Source organism: Alligator sinensis, unplaced genomic scaffold (genome assembly GCF_000455745.1).
Source record: "Alligator sinensis unplaced genomic scaffold, ASM45574v1 scaffold374_1, whole genome shotgun sequence".
Lineage (NCBI taxonomy): Eukaryota > Metazoa > Chordata > Crocodylia > Alligatoridae > Alligator > Alligator sinensis.
This window is the reverse complement of record NW_005842383.1, coordinates 1,419,141-1,437,517: the sequence shown is the minus strand read 5'-3', so window position 1 is coordinate 1,437,517 and position 18,377 is coordinate 1,419,141. Positions and strand designations below refer to the sequence as shown.

Genomic DNA, 18,377 nt, shown 5'->3' with positions numbered 1-18,377 from the left:
ATAACAGCATTCTGAAGCTACTTTTAACTCTGCATGAAAAGCTCTCTAATTTCCACAAAGAATTGGGAAATCCGTTTTGAGGTTATGTTTGTACATTGCCTTTTAAATGAAACTGTGCAAAATGGCTCTGATCCTGCTAAGAGAATGCACAGATTCCATACGAAGCCCTCCTGAGAGCATTTGAGGTTTTTCTGAACAGGGGAAATGTATCACATAAAATGACCTAACTCATTTCTTTGTGACTGTTAAGTTTTAGTTAACTTCATAGTGCGTTGGTAGATGAAACATGCATTTATTATGAGACTTCACCAGAACTTTCGTCTATTCAATTTTTGAGCCATGGAGTGAGATCACTAATTTTTGTGCAGTTAATATCACAACTTAACAGAGAGCAAGATGGGGAGATTCTGTTGTACTTGTTATTTCTTGCAAACTTCAACAAGAAATACATTTTAAAAATAAGCATTTTTATTTATGAAACAAGGAAAGCATGTATATATCAGGTTATCAGAATTGCTGACCAAGTCATTTCATTAAAGGCTTTCCTTACTCTTGCACTGAATACAAACTCAGCTTATCTTTTCTAATTTCAAGTATTTTATTAAGAATTTAAGTTTCTAGACTTTTCCTCCTTATAAAAGGTTAATAAAGAAAAAGTGATGACATTCATTATTTAATACTACTGTATTGATGTTTCCTAACTATAAAGCTTCTTCCATACCAGACTTTGGCATTATTATTGTTTCATTTACAATCAATTGCTTTAGAATGGTTTGGTTATTTTATTGTTCAGACACTGCTTAAAGCTTTTTCTGAAGGTAAGATTAAAGTATATTGCATTTACTTTTTCAGACTGTTGGCCTAGTGTATTACTGAAAAGGTTGTATAGACCAATGCTTCTGTCATGGTTTTATTTCAATTCTTGTTTCCTATTCTGCCATAATAATGCGAGTAGAGTTGTTTCATTGTACATTGCGGTTAGAACTGTCCCAGTTCTATGGCTTTAAAGTTCTGTATCCAGATATATTCTCTTTTTGTATCAGTTCTGTCTGCATCTTGCAGTGGTGAAATTTCTTTGTTACTTCATTACTAAGAAGTCACAGATGTGTGAAAAGTAGGCCACAGGTCGAAGGCTCCATGCCCTCTACCCATACAAATTGAAAGTGACAGATGCCTCCCTGCTCTGCCAGTAATTTGCCTCCATGTTAAATGCCTCTGAATCACTAATTAAAATGAAAAGTTCTTGGGTCTACCAACAGACAGATTGAGTTATTTATGGTGGAAGCGGCCACCAACAGTAATTGCAGCATATCCTTGAAAAAATACAAGCTTTTGCGTTCAGGAATAGCGCCCGGCTGACAGAGGTCATGGGGGTCAAGCCCACTGAAACAAGAGGCCAAAGAAAGGCAAAATCAGTGCTCTGTTCATCTTAATACAAAATCTTCTTTGTCTCTATTAACTATTTAGGTGTTCAAGCTGCTTTTTAGTCCTTTGAGGCCTAATTATGCTTGCTTTATTAATCATAGTAAAAACTTAATTATGGAAAAAGTGACTACAAGTGCTACACTTAATGCAGCCATTGTATGTATGTATTCAATGTTTATGCCGCTCTTCTCAACAAAGGCTCAGGGCAGCTTACAGTAAGACAACAAAATAACTTATAAATAGGAGAACAAGCAAGAGAACAAAACAATTCAACTTAAAGCAAGTAGAATATCTGCCAGCTACGGGCCTGGAATGGTGAATTTTTTAGTTTAACTGTCTTATCTGTTTTTTCATTTAGTGAATAAGCAGATAAATAGTTTAACTTTGTAGTCGGTTGCATTCCCATGAGTTGGCCTGATTTCTCAGTGGTGGTTTATTGTCTGCCCAAATGAGAATCCAAGAAGAAATTAATGTTCTGAGATGGTGCAAAAGTGATTATTAATAATTTATTGCATTGCTGTCTGCTGGAATACATTATCTTTTTCAGCAAATGCTTGACCCTACTGACTCATAAAAAACATGAATAGGTTATAGTGGGAGAAGAGAGGGAGAGGTTCCACTGTCTTCTCTATCTGATTTCTTGGAGCCTGAATGTAAAATGAGATCAGCTACATTTTTAAAAATAACTTTAATAGTTTTGTACAGCTCACACATCTTAAGTGGTTGTAATGGTAAAAAACTAAGTAATTAATTAGATTTCCATGCAGTATTATTTTAATTTAGGTGTTTGCTATTCTACAAGCATTTTCTAAAGTGTGGTATCTGAATGGAATGTTTCTGTTACATAAGAGGCATAACTAAAGAACTCACTTACTAGTAACCATTTTTTAGTAATATAGTAGTAATACATTGCTAAGAGTATAGAGGCTAACAGTTTTTAAATGGATTGAATCTCTTCAGTGGTAAAACAACACATATTCCTAAGACGATGTTTGCAAAGTAGGGTGTAGCATTATATCTTATGATCTTGGTAAAAATTCTAAACATGATTTTGATCCTAAGGTGCACTCAAAAATATCTTGTTGTGAGTATTCATACTGAAATTGTGGCTTCAGTATAATTACAGTATTCTGTAAAGTGGCTTAATCTCAGTGATTTTTGTTTCCAATAAATGTATGTAGTTAATTTGCAGTAGGGCAGTTACATTTGATCCATTTAAAATATTCTGCTTTTTTCCCTTCTTTCAAATGTGGAAGAATTTTAAGTAGCTACTTAACATCTTACTTTCATTATATCTTTCAGGAGGCAAGTTGGAATAATTATTAAATCATCATTAGCTACCAAATCATTTAGCTACTAAAGCTTATATGAGACTTCCCTGAACCAATCAACCTTAAAATTTGACAAGCAGCAGGGCCAGTTGCTACAGGTGACAGTACACAGGAAGGTTTCAAAGTGAACAATGACTCGCCTGAAGGCTTATGTCAGATTACTAGGAGCCTATCTGCTCATTGTTTTTCAGGTTCAAGGTAAGTGTATATTTAGTAAAATAATCTCATGGTTTATTTTGGTTTTTTAATAATTGTAATGGAGTTCCTTTTTGTTCCCTTAGATTTATGAAACTAGTTCTGTTTACACATCTTATTGTACAATCCCAAGCTCTTACAGGGAAAAAGTTCAGGTGGCTGAAGTGCTTTTATCTTTTTACTTGTCTAGAAAATATAAAGGGCTTTTAACAGAAAAAATGTGTATCTTTGCATGTTAGGTTAAAGTAGTTAAATCAGATTTAACACATATGCAATAAGAAATGTATTTAGAGAAAAATACTGCACTTGATAACAAAAACCAAAACTTTAAAGTAAGATGGGAAATAAAGACATGATCGATTGATTTGTTTAAACTTAACATTAAATCAGTCTGTCCTCCTCTGTGATACACATATGAAAAAATTATTAAAGCTAAATAATTAAAGTCTTTATCAATTATACTGTCATCTTATTCACATTGCAAATAACTGTTGCTTTTTCTCTGGATCTCCTGTCATGAGTATGTATAGATATCATTGTGGACAAATGATTAGTCACCTTCACAGTTCAGAGACGCAGATTTGCAGATGGTAATTAAACTGTCATTCATATTCTGGACATAAATCAATAGTTGTTTGCCAAGTTTGTTAAAGTAGTACATGAATGTTTTACTTTTGAATGTAGTTCTCTCCCAAGTCTCTCCACATTAGCACCCAGAGTTTTCCAAATGTTTCAAGAAGCAAAAACAGAATCTTACTGTTTTTTGCCATAAGGCTCTCTGGCATAAAGGAATGGGAACTATGGGTGCCTATACATGTACATTGAGGCTGCTCCGACGCACTGTAATTGCACACTCCAATTACAGTGTGTTGGAGCAGACTCTCTTAATTGAGTCTGCTATAGTGTGGAAATTACTGTGCTCCAGCAGACTCCAGTGTATCAGCATCCGTGCTGAAAAATGGCACTGGGGGTGCTTTAAAGCTTATTCTATGATCTTTAGTTAAAGCACCCCCGCCACCATTTTTCAGCGTGGAAACAATGATACACATGATGCTCCAGGTGCTTTAATTAGAGTGGCTCATGGAGCAGCTCTAATTAAAGCATACCCCCCACCCCCCCACCTCCTGGAGCATGTGTATAAATGTCCCAAGAGAGCAGTACATTAATTTGGGTGTGGGGTGGGGTAGTAACTGGGGCAGAAGCCTTGACTATGCATGTAGCAGGTGGGATGGTTAGGAGGGAGGCACAGCTATAACATCCACTACCTAATGCACTGTTGCTGCCCAAGGTGCAGTCACCCTGCTATGTCTCTGTAGGAGAGCCCCTCCTGTGACTGGTCATTCTCGGTGCTTCAGAGCCTGTAACTTTCTACAGACTTGATGAAGCTTGCAAGTTGCAGTTTAGCATAGCAGTATTTATTACCATATTTTCTTCATACAACATGACCCCAAATAAAACATACAAATATGACACCCTAAGGGCATTTATAGACATGCTCTGGGAGGTGGGGGCAGTCGAGGGAGACACTTTCATTAGTCAGTTGCACTAATTAAAAGTGCCCAGGCACAGTGGATATTAGGGTTCCTGCACTGAAAAATGGCAGTGGGATGCTTTGAACTAAAGCTCATTGAACAAGTTTTAGTTTTAAGCCCCTCACCACCATTTTTCAGCATGGGGCACTGATACACATGATACTGGAAGCTGCTGGAGCATGTCAATTTCCACACTCCAGCAGACCCAGTTAATTGAGTCTGCTCTGACACGCTGGATTTACAGCACATCAAAGCAGCCTTACTGCAAGTCTATAGGAGCCATAATTTGCCCCAGAAAAAAATGGGGATAATGGCTGCCAGTGCCCTGCTGCTATAAGGTTTGTCACTTGAAAGAGAAACTGTATTCGATTATAACAAACTGTTACATTTTCAAAGTGCAAAATGGGGATGACTGTAGCAGTGGAGGACAGCAGCTTTGGCAGCATGTTGCAGAATTGTGCCCTGGTGGATTTGGGAAATGAAAGACGAATGGTGTGAAGATTGTTTGGACAGCTCTGTGAGATGAAGATGAGCTCAGAGTAAAGTAGCAGTATGTTCAGCATATAATGATTCTTTAGGTCCATAAATGCGTAGTCACACTATCATCAGCTTCAGATAGTAAGAATCTGTGCTAGGCTTAACAAAGAGGCAATACTTTTCTTTCTTTTTTTTTTAAAGAGTACTAAGAAAGGTAGAGTCAACATATTCCCATGATAGCCCTCCTAAGAATTGCTTATGCATTAACAAAACTATGACATTATCTCTCTCCCATTCCTTAGCCTTCAAGGAAGATAGGATATCACTGGCCCTGTATTGTGCATCCTTGTTGCACTTTGTAGCCTTACATAAGAATATGTAGCCTTAATATAAGAATATAGTCTTATATTATGAAAAAGATGAACCACACCTTAATGAAAAGTACAGTAAAAACGCAGTCTATTCAGAATCCTGTGGTTAAAGCCCCCTTTTTGGAATTTTGTAAGAACTGCCCCTCAGCATAATAAAAAGAAGCAAATAGGATAACTTGTCTTGCTTTAACCATTACTTTTTTTGTTTTAGGCATGTTTGGTCAGGGACTAGAAGTGTGCCAGATGAAGTAGTAATGGCAAGAAAAGACAGGAGTTTATTTGTGTCTCTTAACAAGAAACCAGCCCAAATGTTAAAATCTAACAGATTCTGAAAGTAATACAACAAAGTAATTGACCATAGTGACAGCTGTGGATAAAATTCATGCAACCACCTTCTCATTATCTGAAAACACTTTCAAATTGTACAGGAGTTGAGTTACGGAAAAAGTATGATCCAATGCAAGTATGGCACTATATGGCTATGTACAGACAGTCAAAAAGCCTGAGGTTGAATTCATAATTTCATAGTTGTTAGGGGCTAGAAGGAACTTTACAGATCATTGGGTCTGCTCCCCCCCTCCCCCCCCAACTTGTGCAGGAAAGTCTGCTGGGATCAGATGACTTCAGCAAGATGAGCATCAAGATGCTTTTTGAAGATTGCCTGGGTGGATGACTGGACCACCTCAATTGATTCAGCCCTTGCAGGTTTCTGTAAACTTCTTAGATTGTGCCAATAAGAAAGTGAACTGATGTTCGCTTTTCAAAAGGGAAAGGCAGCCAGACCCCTGCAGTGGCCCATGCCTGGAGCCAGGGGTGGTAGAATGCACCTCCCAGCCTGCTGGGCAGTGCAAAGAGCCAGGAGATGGGTGATATTCCCAGCCACACCTCCTCATTATCCACCAGTCAGCTGAGGAGGGGGCATGGGGGGGTCCCCCCCCCTCACTGAACCCCCAGCTGGGGTGTCTCCAGCACGGGGGAAGGGGGGAGGAGGGAAGCCCCCAGTGAGTGTTTTCCCCTCCTCTCCCTGTGCCCAGAGCTGGTGCCCCTAACCCCACTCTGCCTCCTCAGTCCAGTCCAGCTGAAGAGGTTGCCTGGGGGGAAATCCCCCCCCTCCCCCCCAAACACACACATACACACACACAGAACCCCCAGCCAGGGTCTCCCACACACAGGGAGAAGGGGGAGAAGCCCCCAGCAAAGTGCTTCTTCCTCTCTCCCTGCTTCTTCTTCTCTCCCCAGAGCCAGTCCCCCTAACCATGCCCCCTCCTCAGTCTGGGTAGAAACCCTCCACTCTACCTGGCACTGGACTCCCAGCTGGGGTCTCACCAGTGTCAGGGGAAGGGGGAAACCTCAGTGGGGCATTTCTCCTTTTCCCTCCATACCTGGAGCCATGAACTGAGCTGCTCACCTGGCCATGCCCCCTCGTTGGCCAGCAGGCTGGCTGAGGAGGTAGTAGGGGTGGGAATGGACCTGCTGCCCAACTCTGGACTCCCAGCTGGGCTGTGCCAGGTGCAGGGGGGAGCCCTCATTGGGGGCCATTTCTCCCCCCACTCCCTCCTCAGCCAGCCCAGGATCCAAGGAGGAGGCATGGCCAGGTAATCAGCCTAGCTCCCGGCCTGGGCGGGGAAGTGAAGCCTGCACAGTGAGCTTCCCTGTAGCCAGGAGCTGGGCTGAATCCCTTGTGGGATAAGAGCTTAATGCACCAGCTGGTCTGTATCAAGTTCCCACCCCAACTTACCTTGCAGTAAATTGCTCTTGTTCTCATACTTTACTGTTTTTTCTAGTGGCTTTCAGTAAATCCTATTAAACCAGCTTTGCTTTTTTTTTAAAATATTTTTTTTTAAATCAAATATAATTGCAGATGTTTGGGACAGTTTAAAAACTATCATACAAATTCTACTGCTGTACATTTCAACTTACAGTTCCAGATTTGATTTTAGTTCATTTAGTCAGAGTAGATTTAAAGCCTAGAAACCTCAGATAGGAAGTTGTTGATGTGATTGTTAGGAGCAGACATCCTTATATGCATATTAACTGTTTCCTGTATGGCTTAGAACAGTTCTTGCCATCACAGAAATGAAATCCTAGTTCATGGTGTGTAGGCATACAAGAGATTTTAGCAAAGACTGTTATATTTTCTCATTCAGATTCATATGGTTATAACAGGCCAGGAAAACAAATCATCCACCCCCAAGATATTTGTACACAGGAATATAATTTTTAATAAGGGAATAAAAAAGAGAATGAAGTCTCTCTCCCTCTCCCTCTCCCCTTTTCTACATATATTTTTGTGTGCTTTCAAAATTTTGGATGGAAATTAGAATCAATTTTAAAATAAAAGCAGCATTTAAAAATGTTTTTAGTTTTAAAAAACCTCTCACTTCATAGAATACATAAGGGAGAAAATTTTACCAAAGCATGCTTCGCATTTAAAACTAACTGCTTTATTATAACAAAGAGAATAACATTTATCTTGTTAACTGCTCACTTACGTTATAACTGTCTTGCCTAGTGGGATGCAGGCTAAAATGGTCAGGATTCAGAATATATCATTTAACTACTGATGGTTCTTCAGTGCCTTTTAATAATTCATCCTGAGGAAAATTTTGAAAAGTTTTCCCACAGTTGGCTGGGAAAAAATCCTAGTGTGCCTTAGCACAAACAACCTGGAATATTCCCAGATTTATAGCAGTACAGAGAGGTAGTTAGCCAGGTTAGTCTGAAGTCAGGCAGAAGACACAGCAGGGTGGCACCTTAGAGACTAATTTATTCAGACAGGCATAAGCTTTTGTAGGTGATAGTCTTAGACTGAAAGTCCATTTATAGCATCTGATGAAGTAGGCCTAGAGAATATTTCCACGACTTAAAAATGTTGAGTGTCAACCCACAGTAGACCTGACCTCTACACAGCACAGGAAGAAGGACTGTGCCTGAGGGTCACAGCTTTACTCTGGACCTGCGCATGAGACCAACAGCCTGGGGTGCTTGTACATGTGAAAGGAGGTTTAGTCCTCCCTAAATTGAAACGGTGGGATTTTAACTGGTGGGTTTTTTATTGTGTCGATTAAAAAACCACCATTTCAATTAAGGGGCTTCCGTCACATCACAGTGATGCCCCCACCCTCTCTTCCCACCCCGCTACTGCAGGCAGGCTCCACAGGGGGGAAAAAAAAAGTAGTGAGGGGCCTGATCCTTTATTTTATTTTATTCCCTCCTCCCCGCCCTCCAAGCCTGCTCATCTTTCCCGCCACTGGGTGCAAGCTGCCAGCAGGCCCTGAGCTGCTGGGGGCCCTGCTCCTTCCCTCCATGGTGGCAGCACCCCCTGGGCAGCACCTGCCCATTAGCAGCCCACCTGGGTGGTTCCAGGGGGTGCTGCTGCTGTGGAGGGAATAACTAGGGCCCCCCACAGCTCAGTGACTGCTTGGCCCGCTGGCAGGTCATCCCCCAGCTGCAGGAGATGGAGGAAGGCTCCAGGAGAAAAAAAAAAGCACTGAGGGGCCCAATCCTTTTTCTTTTTCCAGAGCCTACCTGAATTTCCCCTGCCTAGGGGGTGAGTTGCCAGCAGGCCGAGTGGTCCCTGAGCTGCAGGGGGCCCCTGTCCTTCCCTCCTCCAGCAGTGCCCCCCCAGGACTGCCCAGGTGGGTGCCGCCTGTGGGGCGCCACCACTGTGGAGGTTCAGGGTCCCGGGCAGCTCAGGGGCCGCTCAGCTTATTGGCAGCTTGCCCCCTGGCCACAGGAGAGGCAGGTAGGCTCCAGCACCCTGTGCACTGTTCCTGCTGCCTTCCTGCCACCTGGGACCAGCCGGGAACAGGCTGGGTTGCCACTGGGGTAGTGCAGCAAGGTGGCAGAAGGGCGGATGGGTGTGCTGGCAAGGGGAGAACGCGGTGGGGATGGTGCACGGGGTGCTCGAAGCCCACCAAGCCCGAGCTTCCCCAAAAACGTCTGGGCTTCTAGCGCCCCGTGCACTGTCACGATTTGTTAGGTAGCAAACTAAAATACATCGGATGGGTTTTACCTTGCTATGTAACAAGGTCATTTAAAGTGAAATACCCCGTTGCACGTGTACGTTGTGATGAAATTAAATTGAAATACACTTCTGCAGGTGTAAATATTGACGCCATTAAAGCAATGCAAAAGAGCAGTTAAGCCACTTTAGTGGCCAATTTTGTCACATGTACAAACACTCCAGGATTAATAGAAGAATGAGTTAGAGGTTACTTAGAGAAGCTAGATGCTTTCAAGTTGGCAGGGAAAGATGGGATGCACCCTAGTGCATTGAAAGAATTGGTTCTTTTTAAGAATTCGTGGAGGTCAGGTGACGACCCAGATGACTGGAAAAGGACAACTATAGTGCCCATCTTTAAAAAGGGAAGAAGGAGGATTTGGAGAATTACAGATCAGTCAGCTTGACATTGATACCTGGAAAGATAATGGAGCAGGTCCCCAGGAAATCATTTGGGAAGTACCTGAAGGAGACCAAGGTGGAGAGGAAGAGCCAGCCAGGATTCTGCAAAAGCAAGTCATGTCTGATCAACCTGATTTCCTTTTATGACAAGGTGACAAGGTCTGTTGATTGTGGGGGGAAGCAGTGGATGTGATGCACCTTGAATTTATCAAGACTTTTGACACTGTCTTCCACAACAGTGTCGGTAATAGGCTAAGGAAATACAGACTAGATGAAAATACTTCAAGGTAGATATATAACTGGTTGATTATTGTACTTGCCAAATAGTCCTCAGTGGCTCAATGTGTAGTTGCGAGGAGTATCAAATGGGGTTACCCAAGAGTCTGTCTTCAGTCTGGTATTGTTCAGCATCTTCAGTTATAATTTGTAAAATGGAATTGAGTGCATACTTAGCAAATTTGCAGAACACCAAGTTGGGTAGAGTTGCAGACACTCTGGAGGGTAGGGCTAGGATCCAGAAACAACTGGAAAAATGATTTGCAGTCAACCAGATGAAAGTGAGCTGGACAGCATATAAGCACATGCACAAATGCAGACTGAGGAATAACTGGCTTGACTACAGTACTGCAGAAAAGGACCTGGGCATTATAGTATTATAGCATTATAGTAGACTGTCAACTGTCTGTTCTTGTTGCAAACAAAGCCAACAGCATACCAGGTTTTATTAAAAGGAGTATCCCTTGCAGATTGAGGGAGGTGATTCTTCTGCTGTATTCAGCACTGGTGAGGCCTCACCTGGCATACTGTGTCCAGTTTTAGACCTGACACTTGAAGAAGGATGTGGATAGATTGGAAAGAGTCCAACAGAGAGGGATAAAAATGCTGTGCCAACATTCAGATCATTAATAAATATGATGAACAGCACTGAACTTAGGACAGACCCCTGTGGGACTCCACTTGAAACCTCCTGCCATTCTGACATTGATCTATTAGTAATTACATGTTTCTTGCAGCTATTGAGCCAGTTGTCTATCCACTGTATAGTAATTTTGTCTACCCCATATTTCTCCAATTTATGAGAAGGTTGTGCGGGACATTGCCGGAAGCCTTGTTGAAGTCCAGATACACTGTATCCACAGCATCCCCTTTATCCATCCATCTATCAAAGGAGATCAAATTTGTTTAACACGATTTGTTCTTTGTAAATCCATATTGGCTGCTTGGGATCAGCCTTTCCTCCAGATGCTTGCAAATAGCTTTCTTTAGGATATGCTCCAGTATATTATTATCACACAGCAGGGTGATGTGGGAGAAGGGAGGAAGTTAGCATGGACAAAAAAGCATGCATGCAGGAAGCGGAGAGACAACTTTCCAGCACAGCATTTGACTTTGGATCTTATGAACAATACCAGAGGGAACTTGACCAATATAAGAGGGAACTACAGAACCTCTTAAAACACTACCTCTGGAAAACAGAAGAGAATTTATGATCCCACCCTCCAGGAACCAAGGCTAGGCACCTGTTATTTATTACCCAAGATCCACAAACCTAGCAACCCAGGAAGCTCCATTGTCTCTGGCATTGGTACTATCACAGAGGGAGTTTCTGGGTGCTGTCTCTCTTCTATTCCCATATGCCACTGTTTTTTTACTACATTACCTGAATTCACTTTTATAGCAGGGGTGGGCAATTATTTGAGTCTGCAGGCCACACAGGGAGTTGTTGCAAGCCAGGTCAGCATGCACACTTTCCTCCCTGCCCCCCACCCCCACAGCAGTTTTTTCCTGACCACCTGCACCATGTGCTTAGCCCAGGGCTTGGGCCCTGCCCATGTGGATCCTGGCCAGTCTTCCTGGGGCCTGGGGCTGGCACTGGGGCTGCTGGGAAATGGAATCCGGCTTCACAGCTGCCCCAGCCCTGCTGCATGCCCAGGAGCAGCAGGATGTGCCTCAGGCTGGATGGCACATGGGCCAGGCCTGCAAGCTGGATTTTGTTCACCCCTGTTTTATAGCCATTATGTCCCTCTGGGTTAACTGCTTTGTTTATTTCTTTGATCCTTAAACCTACCTTTGCTTTTCTTAGCAGTGTCCCTCCCCCTTTCCATATCCTTTTTATTTAAGTTACTTTATTCCTTTCTGTTTAGTATACCTGCTCTCTGCAAGTCCATTCATACAGCATCTGACAAACTAGGCAGTCACCTACAAAACCTACGCTTATAAATTTATGAACAAGATGGTCTCAGAGGTGCCACCCCACCCTGCCTTCTGCCAATTTCATAGGGAGACAGTAATATGGGTTAGTATGGCTTTACAGCAGAGAGAGGTAATTAGTGTTAGTGTGAAATCAGGCAGAAGGAAGGGTAAATTTGCATTTTACAGACTGACTAAATCAGTCCCTTGATAACACCTAATAAAAACAAGCTGATGCTTACGAATATTTGATTTAGTAGGTCTATATGATGCAAATCTACCCTGTCTTTTGCCCTTACAGCAAAGTTCACACTTTGGCTAACTTTGCAGGGAAAGAAACCATAGCAAAGACCACTCAACCAGGGGGAAGAGCTGGACCAGGACTTCTCCGATCAGCTTATGGAGGCGGTTAGGTCAAGGGATGTTATTGTCATGGGTGACCTAAACTACCCAGACACTTGCTGGGAGGAGCAGACAGCCAGGTCTGACCGCTTGCATAGGTTCCTGGCTGTTTTACAGGACCTTCACCTTATCCAGCAGGTGCACAGCCCCACTAGGGGTAATGCCTTGCTGGACCTGGTCCTGGCCACTGGGGATGACCTGGTGAGGGGACTGCAGGTCCTTGACCACCTGGGCAATAGCGATCATCACCTGCTGGAATTCAGTATCCAGCACCGGGTGTCAGGGGCTTACAGCAAGACTAAAGCCCTTGACTTCAGAAGGGCCAACTTCAATGAGCTTCAGAGATTAGTGGGGGAGGCACTGAGGGCCCAGAAGGCAGAGGAGATGGGAGTCCATGGGGGATGGTCATACCTTAAGGGGACGATCCTCCAGGCCCGAAGGGTAACAGTCCCTGAGAGAAGCAAGGAGGGTAAGAGTGCTCAGAAACCCCTTGGCTCAGCAAAGGCATTCAGAAATGTCTGAGGATTAAAAGGGTGGTGTACAGCCAGTGGAAGGGAGGAGCTATCACCAAGGAGGAGTACTCCTCCTCTGCCCAGGAGTGTAGGAGGGCTATTAGGAAGGCCAAGGCAGAGATGGAACTCAGGCTAGTGTCCAGGATTAAGGACAACAAAAAGTCCTTTTTCAAGTACATTGGGAGCAAGAAGAGGGCACCAGGTAATGTAGGGGGCCCTGCAAGACTCAAATGGTAATCTTGTGGCTACGCCAGCTGAGAGAGCTGATATTTTTCACAGTTTATTAGCCTGTTTTCTTGAACAGGGACCAGGACATCCCTCCTACCAGAGGTAGGGACAATCTCGGGGATAGCTCTGTCAGGCCTTCGGTCAGTGCAGATGTAGTTAGGGATCTTCTGGAAGGGCTGGACATTTTTAAATCTGCAGGTCCAGATGTCCTCCACCCAAGGGTGTTGAGGGAGCTGGCAGGGGTCATCGTGGAGCCCTTGGCCCGGCTGTATGAGCATTTGTGGTCATCTGGCCAGGTGCTGAAGGATTAGAAACTAGCTAATGTGGTCCCAATTTTTAAGAAAGGGAGGAAGGAGGACCCATGTAACTATAGGCCTGTAAGCCTCACCTCGATGCTCTGGAAGATCTTGGAGAGAATCATCAAGGAGCACGTCTGTGGGGGCCCAGCAGGAGAGATCATGCTCAGGGGCAATCAGCATGGGTTCATCAAAGGCAGGTCCTGCCTGACCAACCTGATTGCCTTTTATGACCAAGTAACTAAATCCTTGGAAGATGGTGTCGCCATGGCCGTAGTGTTTCCAGACTTTAAGAAAGCCTTTGACACTGTCTCTCACCACATTCTCATCAATAAATTAGGCGACTGTGGCATTGATGCCTACGCAGTTGGCAAAAAATTGGCTGATGGGGCGCACCCAGAGAGTAGTGGCGGACGGGTCGTACTCAACCTGGTGAGATGTGAACTGGGGTCCCCCAGGGCTCGGTCCTCGGGCCCGCACTGTTTAACATCTTCATCAGCAACTTGGACAAGGGGGTGGAAAGCACACTGTCCAAGTTAGACAAATGCAGGGTGCTGCACCTTGGGAGAAGGAATCCACAGCATACATACAGGCTGGGGAGTTCCCTTCTTGAAAGCACAGAGGCAGAAAGGGATCTTGGAGTCATTGTTGACTCCAAGATGAACATGAACTGCCAATGCCAGACCGCAGCCAGCAAGGCCAGCCATACCTTGTCATGCATCCAAAGATGCGTCTCAAGCCTGTCCACAGAGGTGATACTCCCTCTCTATGCGACTTTGGTCAGGCCATAGTTGGAGTACTGCATCCAGTACTGGGTGCCACACTTTAAAAAGGATGTGGTCAGCCTGGAGAGAGTTCAGAGGAGGGCCACCCGCTTGGTGAGAGGGCAGCAGGACAGGACCTATGAGGAGAGACTGAAGGACCTGAACCTATTCAGCCTTGGCAAGAGGAGGCTAAGGGGGGACCTGGTGGCTGCCTACAAACTCATCAGGGGAGATCATCAGCAAATAGGCAGAGCCCTTTTCTCCCCAGCACCACCTGGGGTGACAAGGAACAATGGTAATAAGCTGATGAAAAATAGGTTTAGGTTAGAAATCAGGAGGCAATATTTGACAGTTAGGGTGGCCAGAATCTGGAACCAACTTCCCAGGGAAGTGGTCCTCTCCTCTACCTTGGGCAAATTCAAAAAGAGGTTAGATGATCACCTGTCTGGGGTTTTGTGAACCCAGCATTCATTCCTGCCTGTGGCAGGGAGTCAGGCTAGACGATCTGATCAGGTCCCTCCTGAGCCTAGCTACTATGAAACTATGAACTTCCCAAGGAGGATGCAGTCCAAGTGTTTCTAGCTTGGCAGATCATAAAGGTAGGGGACTTCAAAAAGTAAGTCTTCTACCATTTAACAACAAACTTCTTTTAAAAGTTTTATTTAGGAAATCATAGAAACATAGGTTTTGGAAGGGAGTATGCAGGTTCTCTGATCTAGGCCCCTGCAAGATGCATGTTTACTAATAACTAACCTATTCAAAGCCTCTTGAAAACTTCCAGTGAAGGAGGTTCCATTGTCCTGCTGTTCTTAGTTAGAAAGTTTTTTTTTCCCCTGAGATATAATCTAAATTTACTTTGCTGTCATTTAAACCTGTTGCTTGGTAGTTCTACAAAGGTTGGAGGAAGAAAGTTCAATTTCTAATGTTCCAAATAGTTTGATGACATCCCAAAGTGTGAGCAGAAGTATTCAAGCCTTGTGCGATGTTGCAAGCATGAGAAAGGAGTTGCAGAATGTTTCCCTGTCAGTTGAGGTTTATCTCTGGAGAGTGGTATCTTTGACAGAACATCAGACCAATGCCTACTCCAAGGAGATACCATTTTTCTCTACCATTCTATATTGCACTGCTGCCTGCTCTGGAAGCAAAAATTAACCTGTAATTGTCTCAGTGAGTTGTGAACTGGCCCATTGCACATGGATGGTAAGATTCTACTGGGGTACCCGGGGAATGAGCAAGGTAATGCCTTGCCACCACCATCTGACCCCCTGAGTTTCAGTTCCCTTCCCCCTGCTCCAAAGCCCTACAGCCCCTGGAGCCCCAGAGCCGTCCAGCTCCAGGAGCCTCAGCTTCCCCCATGAGTTAGGAACAGTGTCAGCCAGGCAGGTAATCAGTGCTTTCCTCTGCACTGTTCTCAGGAATTAACTGAGCCAAGGTGTGCTGGAATATCTGCTCCATGTCCCTCTAGTGGTGGAGTCTGAGTACTGCATGCTGAGGCAGGCACATTAAGCATGTGCCTCTCCTCTTACATCCCAAGTTCTGCTACAGCGCAAAATTCCTGTGTTGGAATGGCACAAATTGAACACATGCCAAAGCCTTCAAAACACAGCTGCCTGCTCATTATGCCTTTGTTCTTGAATGCAAAAGTTAAAGCTTATGGCACTGTCAACAGCAGAGTATTACAAATTGTTTTTCAGACTGCAGGGAAAGACCATAGCAAAGAGAAGTAAAAAGGGAGCGAGATTAAATGAACTCTTGCCAAGTAAATCAGGGATACCTACTGTACAAATAGACCTAGTAGGCTATATAGAACACACAGTTCTTTAAGAGTAATAACATATTTCAAATATTTATTACTAATAACATCAAGATTGATTAAAAGCAAAGATTTGTATATAATATGAAAAGAATATTTATATAAAAGATAGTAAGTCTTTTTGTAATGTTTTGTTATTTTGGGGGGATGTGTTTTTTCAGAATTGCCTGAACCAAGCAAACTTTCTGCAAGTATTTTCTTTCAGATAATTAAAGCAAGAAAATACACACAGTATGTTGTGCTAATCTGGAGGGAAAGATGGAAGTCTGTATGTTGATTAATGCAGTAAGATTAAGTTTCATGCATGTTTCTTTTCACATGTAACTGCGCAAAGTGCAAGGGCTCATCTGGCATACCTTTTTTACATTTTAAAGAATGAAATGCAATGTTAGAAAAATATTCTTACTTCTCTAAAGTTAGTGCTTGGTAAATTTGACAGGGAGCCATATGAACCAGTCAGTAACAGGCATTTTTTTGGCACCTGGCACCTGAAGGCAGAAAGAATATGTACAGTTTAGTAGAAGCCTTGCTTGCTTCTTGATATGCTCCTTCCCTCCACTGAGTTACATGTGGTTTCTTCTAACAGTACCATACATGCACATGTGCATGCACACACACACACACACGTCTTATTTTACCTTGAGCTTCCAACCCAACCTTTGGAAATGGCCACAGTTCTAGCATTAAATATGTGTAATGTCGGCAAATCTCTGATAACTCACACTTTGAGGATCTGTGGCATTGGAAACAGCAGAAGTAGATCAGGGAATGAGAGAAACATTTCCCTAATTTGGGGAAGTTATGTTGGTAGTTTGGTTTGAAAGGAAACAGAGAGGACATTCAACGAGGCAGCTGCTGGGGAATAAAGTTAGCAGGCATATGAGCTAGTAACTCTGTTCATAATTCTCTACCATGACCAGTGTCTCTCTCTACTTGCACTCCAGCAACCTGAAGTGATACTCAGTTCATAGATTCATAGATTGTAGAGTCGGAAGGAACCACAGTGGATCATCATGTCCGACCCCCTGCCCCTGGCAGGAAACAGGACCAAGATCAGATGACCCCAGCCAGGTGACTGTCAAACACCTCCTCTTGAAGATCTCCAAGTTAGGTGATAGTACTACCTCTCTTGGAAGCCCATTCCAGATTCTGGCCACCCTTACTGTAAATAATTTCTTCCTAATGTCTAATTTAAATCTACTCTCCGCTAGTTTACACCCGTTATTCCTAGTTACTCCCTGGGGCGCTCTGGTAAATAGTGCATCACCAATTCCCTGTTGTCCTCCCTTGATAAACTTATAGGCAGCTACAAGGTCTCCCCTCACACGTCTCTTGTGAAGGCTGAAGAGATCCAGATCTCTCAACCTCCCCTCATAGGGTCTTTCATGGAGGCCTTAGTCTGAGAATTCTAAGACTGTTTGCAATGTTACTTAGCCCTGTTTACAGGCTGTTAAAGCAATTTTATGTATGGATATATATTTCAAGGCATCTACATTGAGTGAAAATGAAAATTACTTTAACACTGAAGATTTCTCAAAGGTCTGAAAACCTTAAGGGTGGCAGGAATTACCACTGCTACTCTTCAAGATTTAAAATCCGGTTAAATTTGGCTGCAGACAGTTTTACTTAACATGTAAGAAACTGTGTGTTAAGTACCTACAATCATTCATAAAGTAACATCTTTGTCAAGCCCTTCTGTACATTTGTCCATGCAATATGTGAATTAAAAAGACAGTTTCAGAAAGAAATTGTCACAACCCAAAGGTGTGATTTTTGTTTTTGTGTGTGCTTTGGCACCACTGAATTATTTTCCCGCCAAATTGTAGCTTTCTTTGCAGTGTGCATTTCTTCTTTGCAGCTAAGAAATGCTCGTTGCAAAGAGTTCCTGCCATTTGTATGATAATTCGAGCCCCATTATTGGCTTGCGTGAAATTATTCACACGTGGCGGCTAGCGATTGGCTTGCTAGCCGTATAAGAGGCTTGAGTGGTTTCCGCCCAAGTTGGAGGACTCCACGAACACCAGGAGGAGGAGACTTCACACTGTGTGAAGATCTCTAAGTGCTGCGGAGCCTATCGGACCCAGCGCATTTCAAGCAGGCAACAGAGGTCTGACCAGCCTCTAGCCTGTCCCCGTCGCCGTTCGCAATCCTCGACGTACCCCTCTCCCTGCGCGCAAAAGGATCCACGGAGCCTCGACAACTCCGTGGGAGTGATCCGAATATTGTCTGAGTCCTCAAACAAGGATTTAAGCGGAGCTGTACCTGGGAAACTGTCCAGCTTACACCGCGACCATCTTCGGTGTAAGTAAACAATCTTTAAATCAACCATTACGCATCCGTGACTAATTCTAGCGTGTCGCCTGTTTTCTCCGACCCAGTGTGCCCGGGCTGCTGGCCACAGCCTGCGCAGAGCACAAAAAGGGCCCGGATCGCTCC

The 18,377-nt window shown here is 43.7% G+C and overlaps 1 protein-coding gene across 1 annotated transcript in view; it reads left to right on the top strand.

The window, feature by feature from the left end:
• Positions 1-2,715: 2,715 nt before the first annotated feature.
• BMPR1A (bone morphogenetic protein receptor type 1A) overlaps positions 2,716-18,377 on the top strand; it is a 56,773-nt gene continuing 41,111 nt past the window's right edge. Inside the window, exon 1 of the mRNA XM_006029515.3 lies at positions 2,716-2,954. Within this exon, the coding sequence (XP_006029577.1) occupies positions 2,888-2,954 (67 nt within the window). The 5' untranslated portion in view covers positions 2,716-2,887. The remainder of the gene's footprint in view (positions 2,955-18,377) is intronic.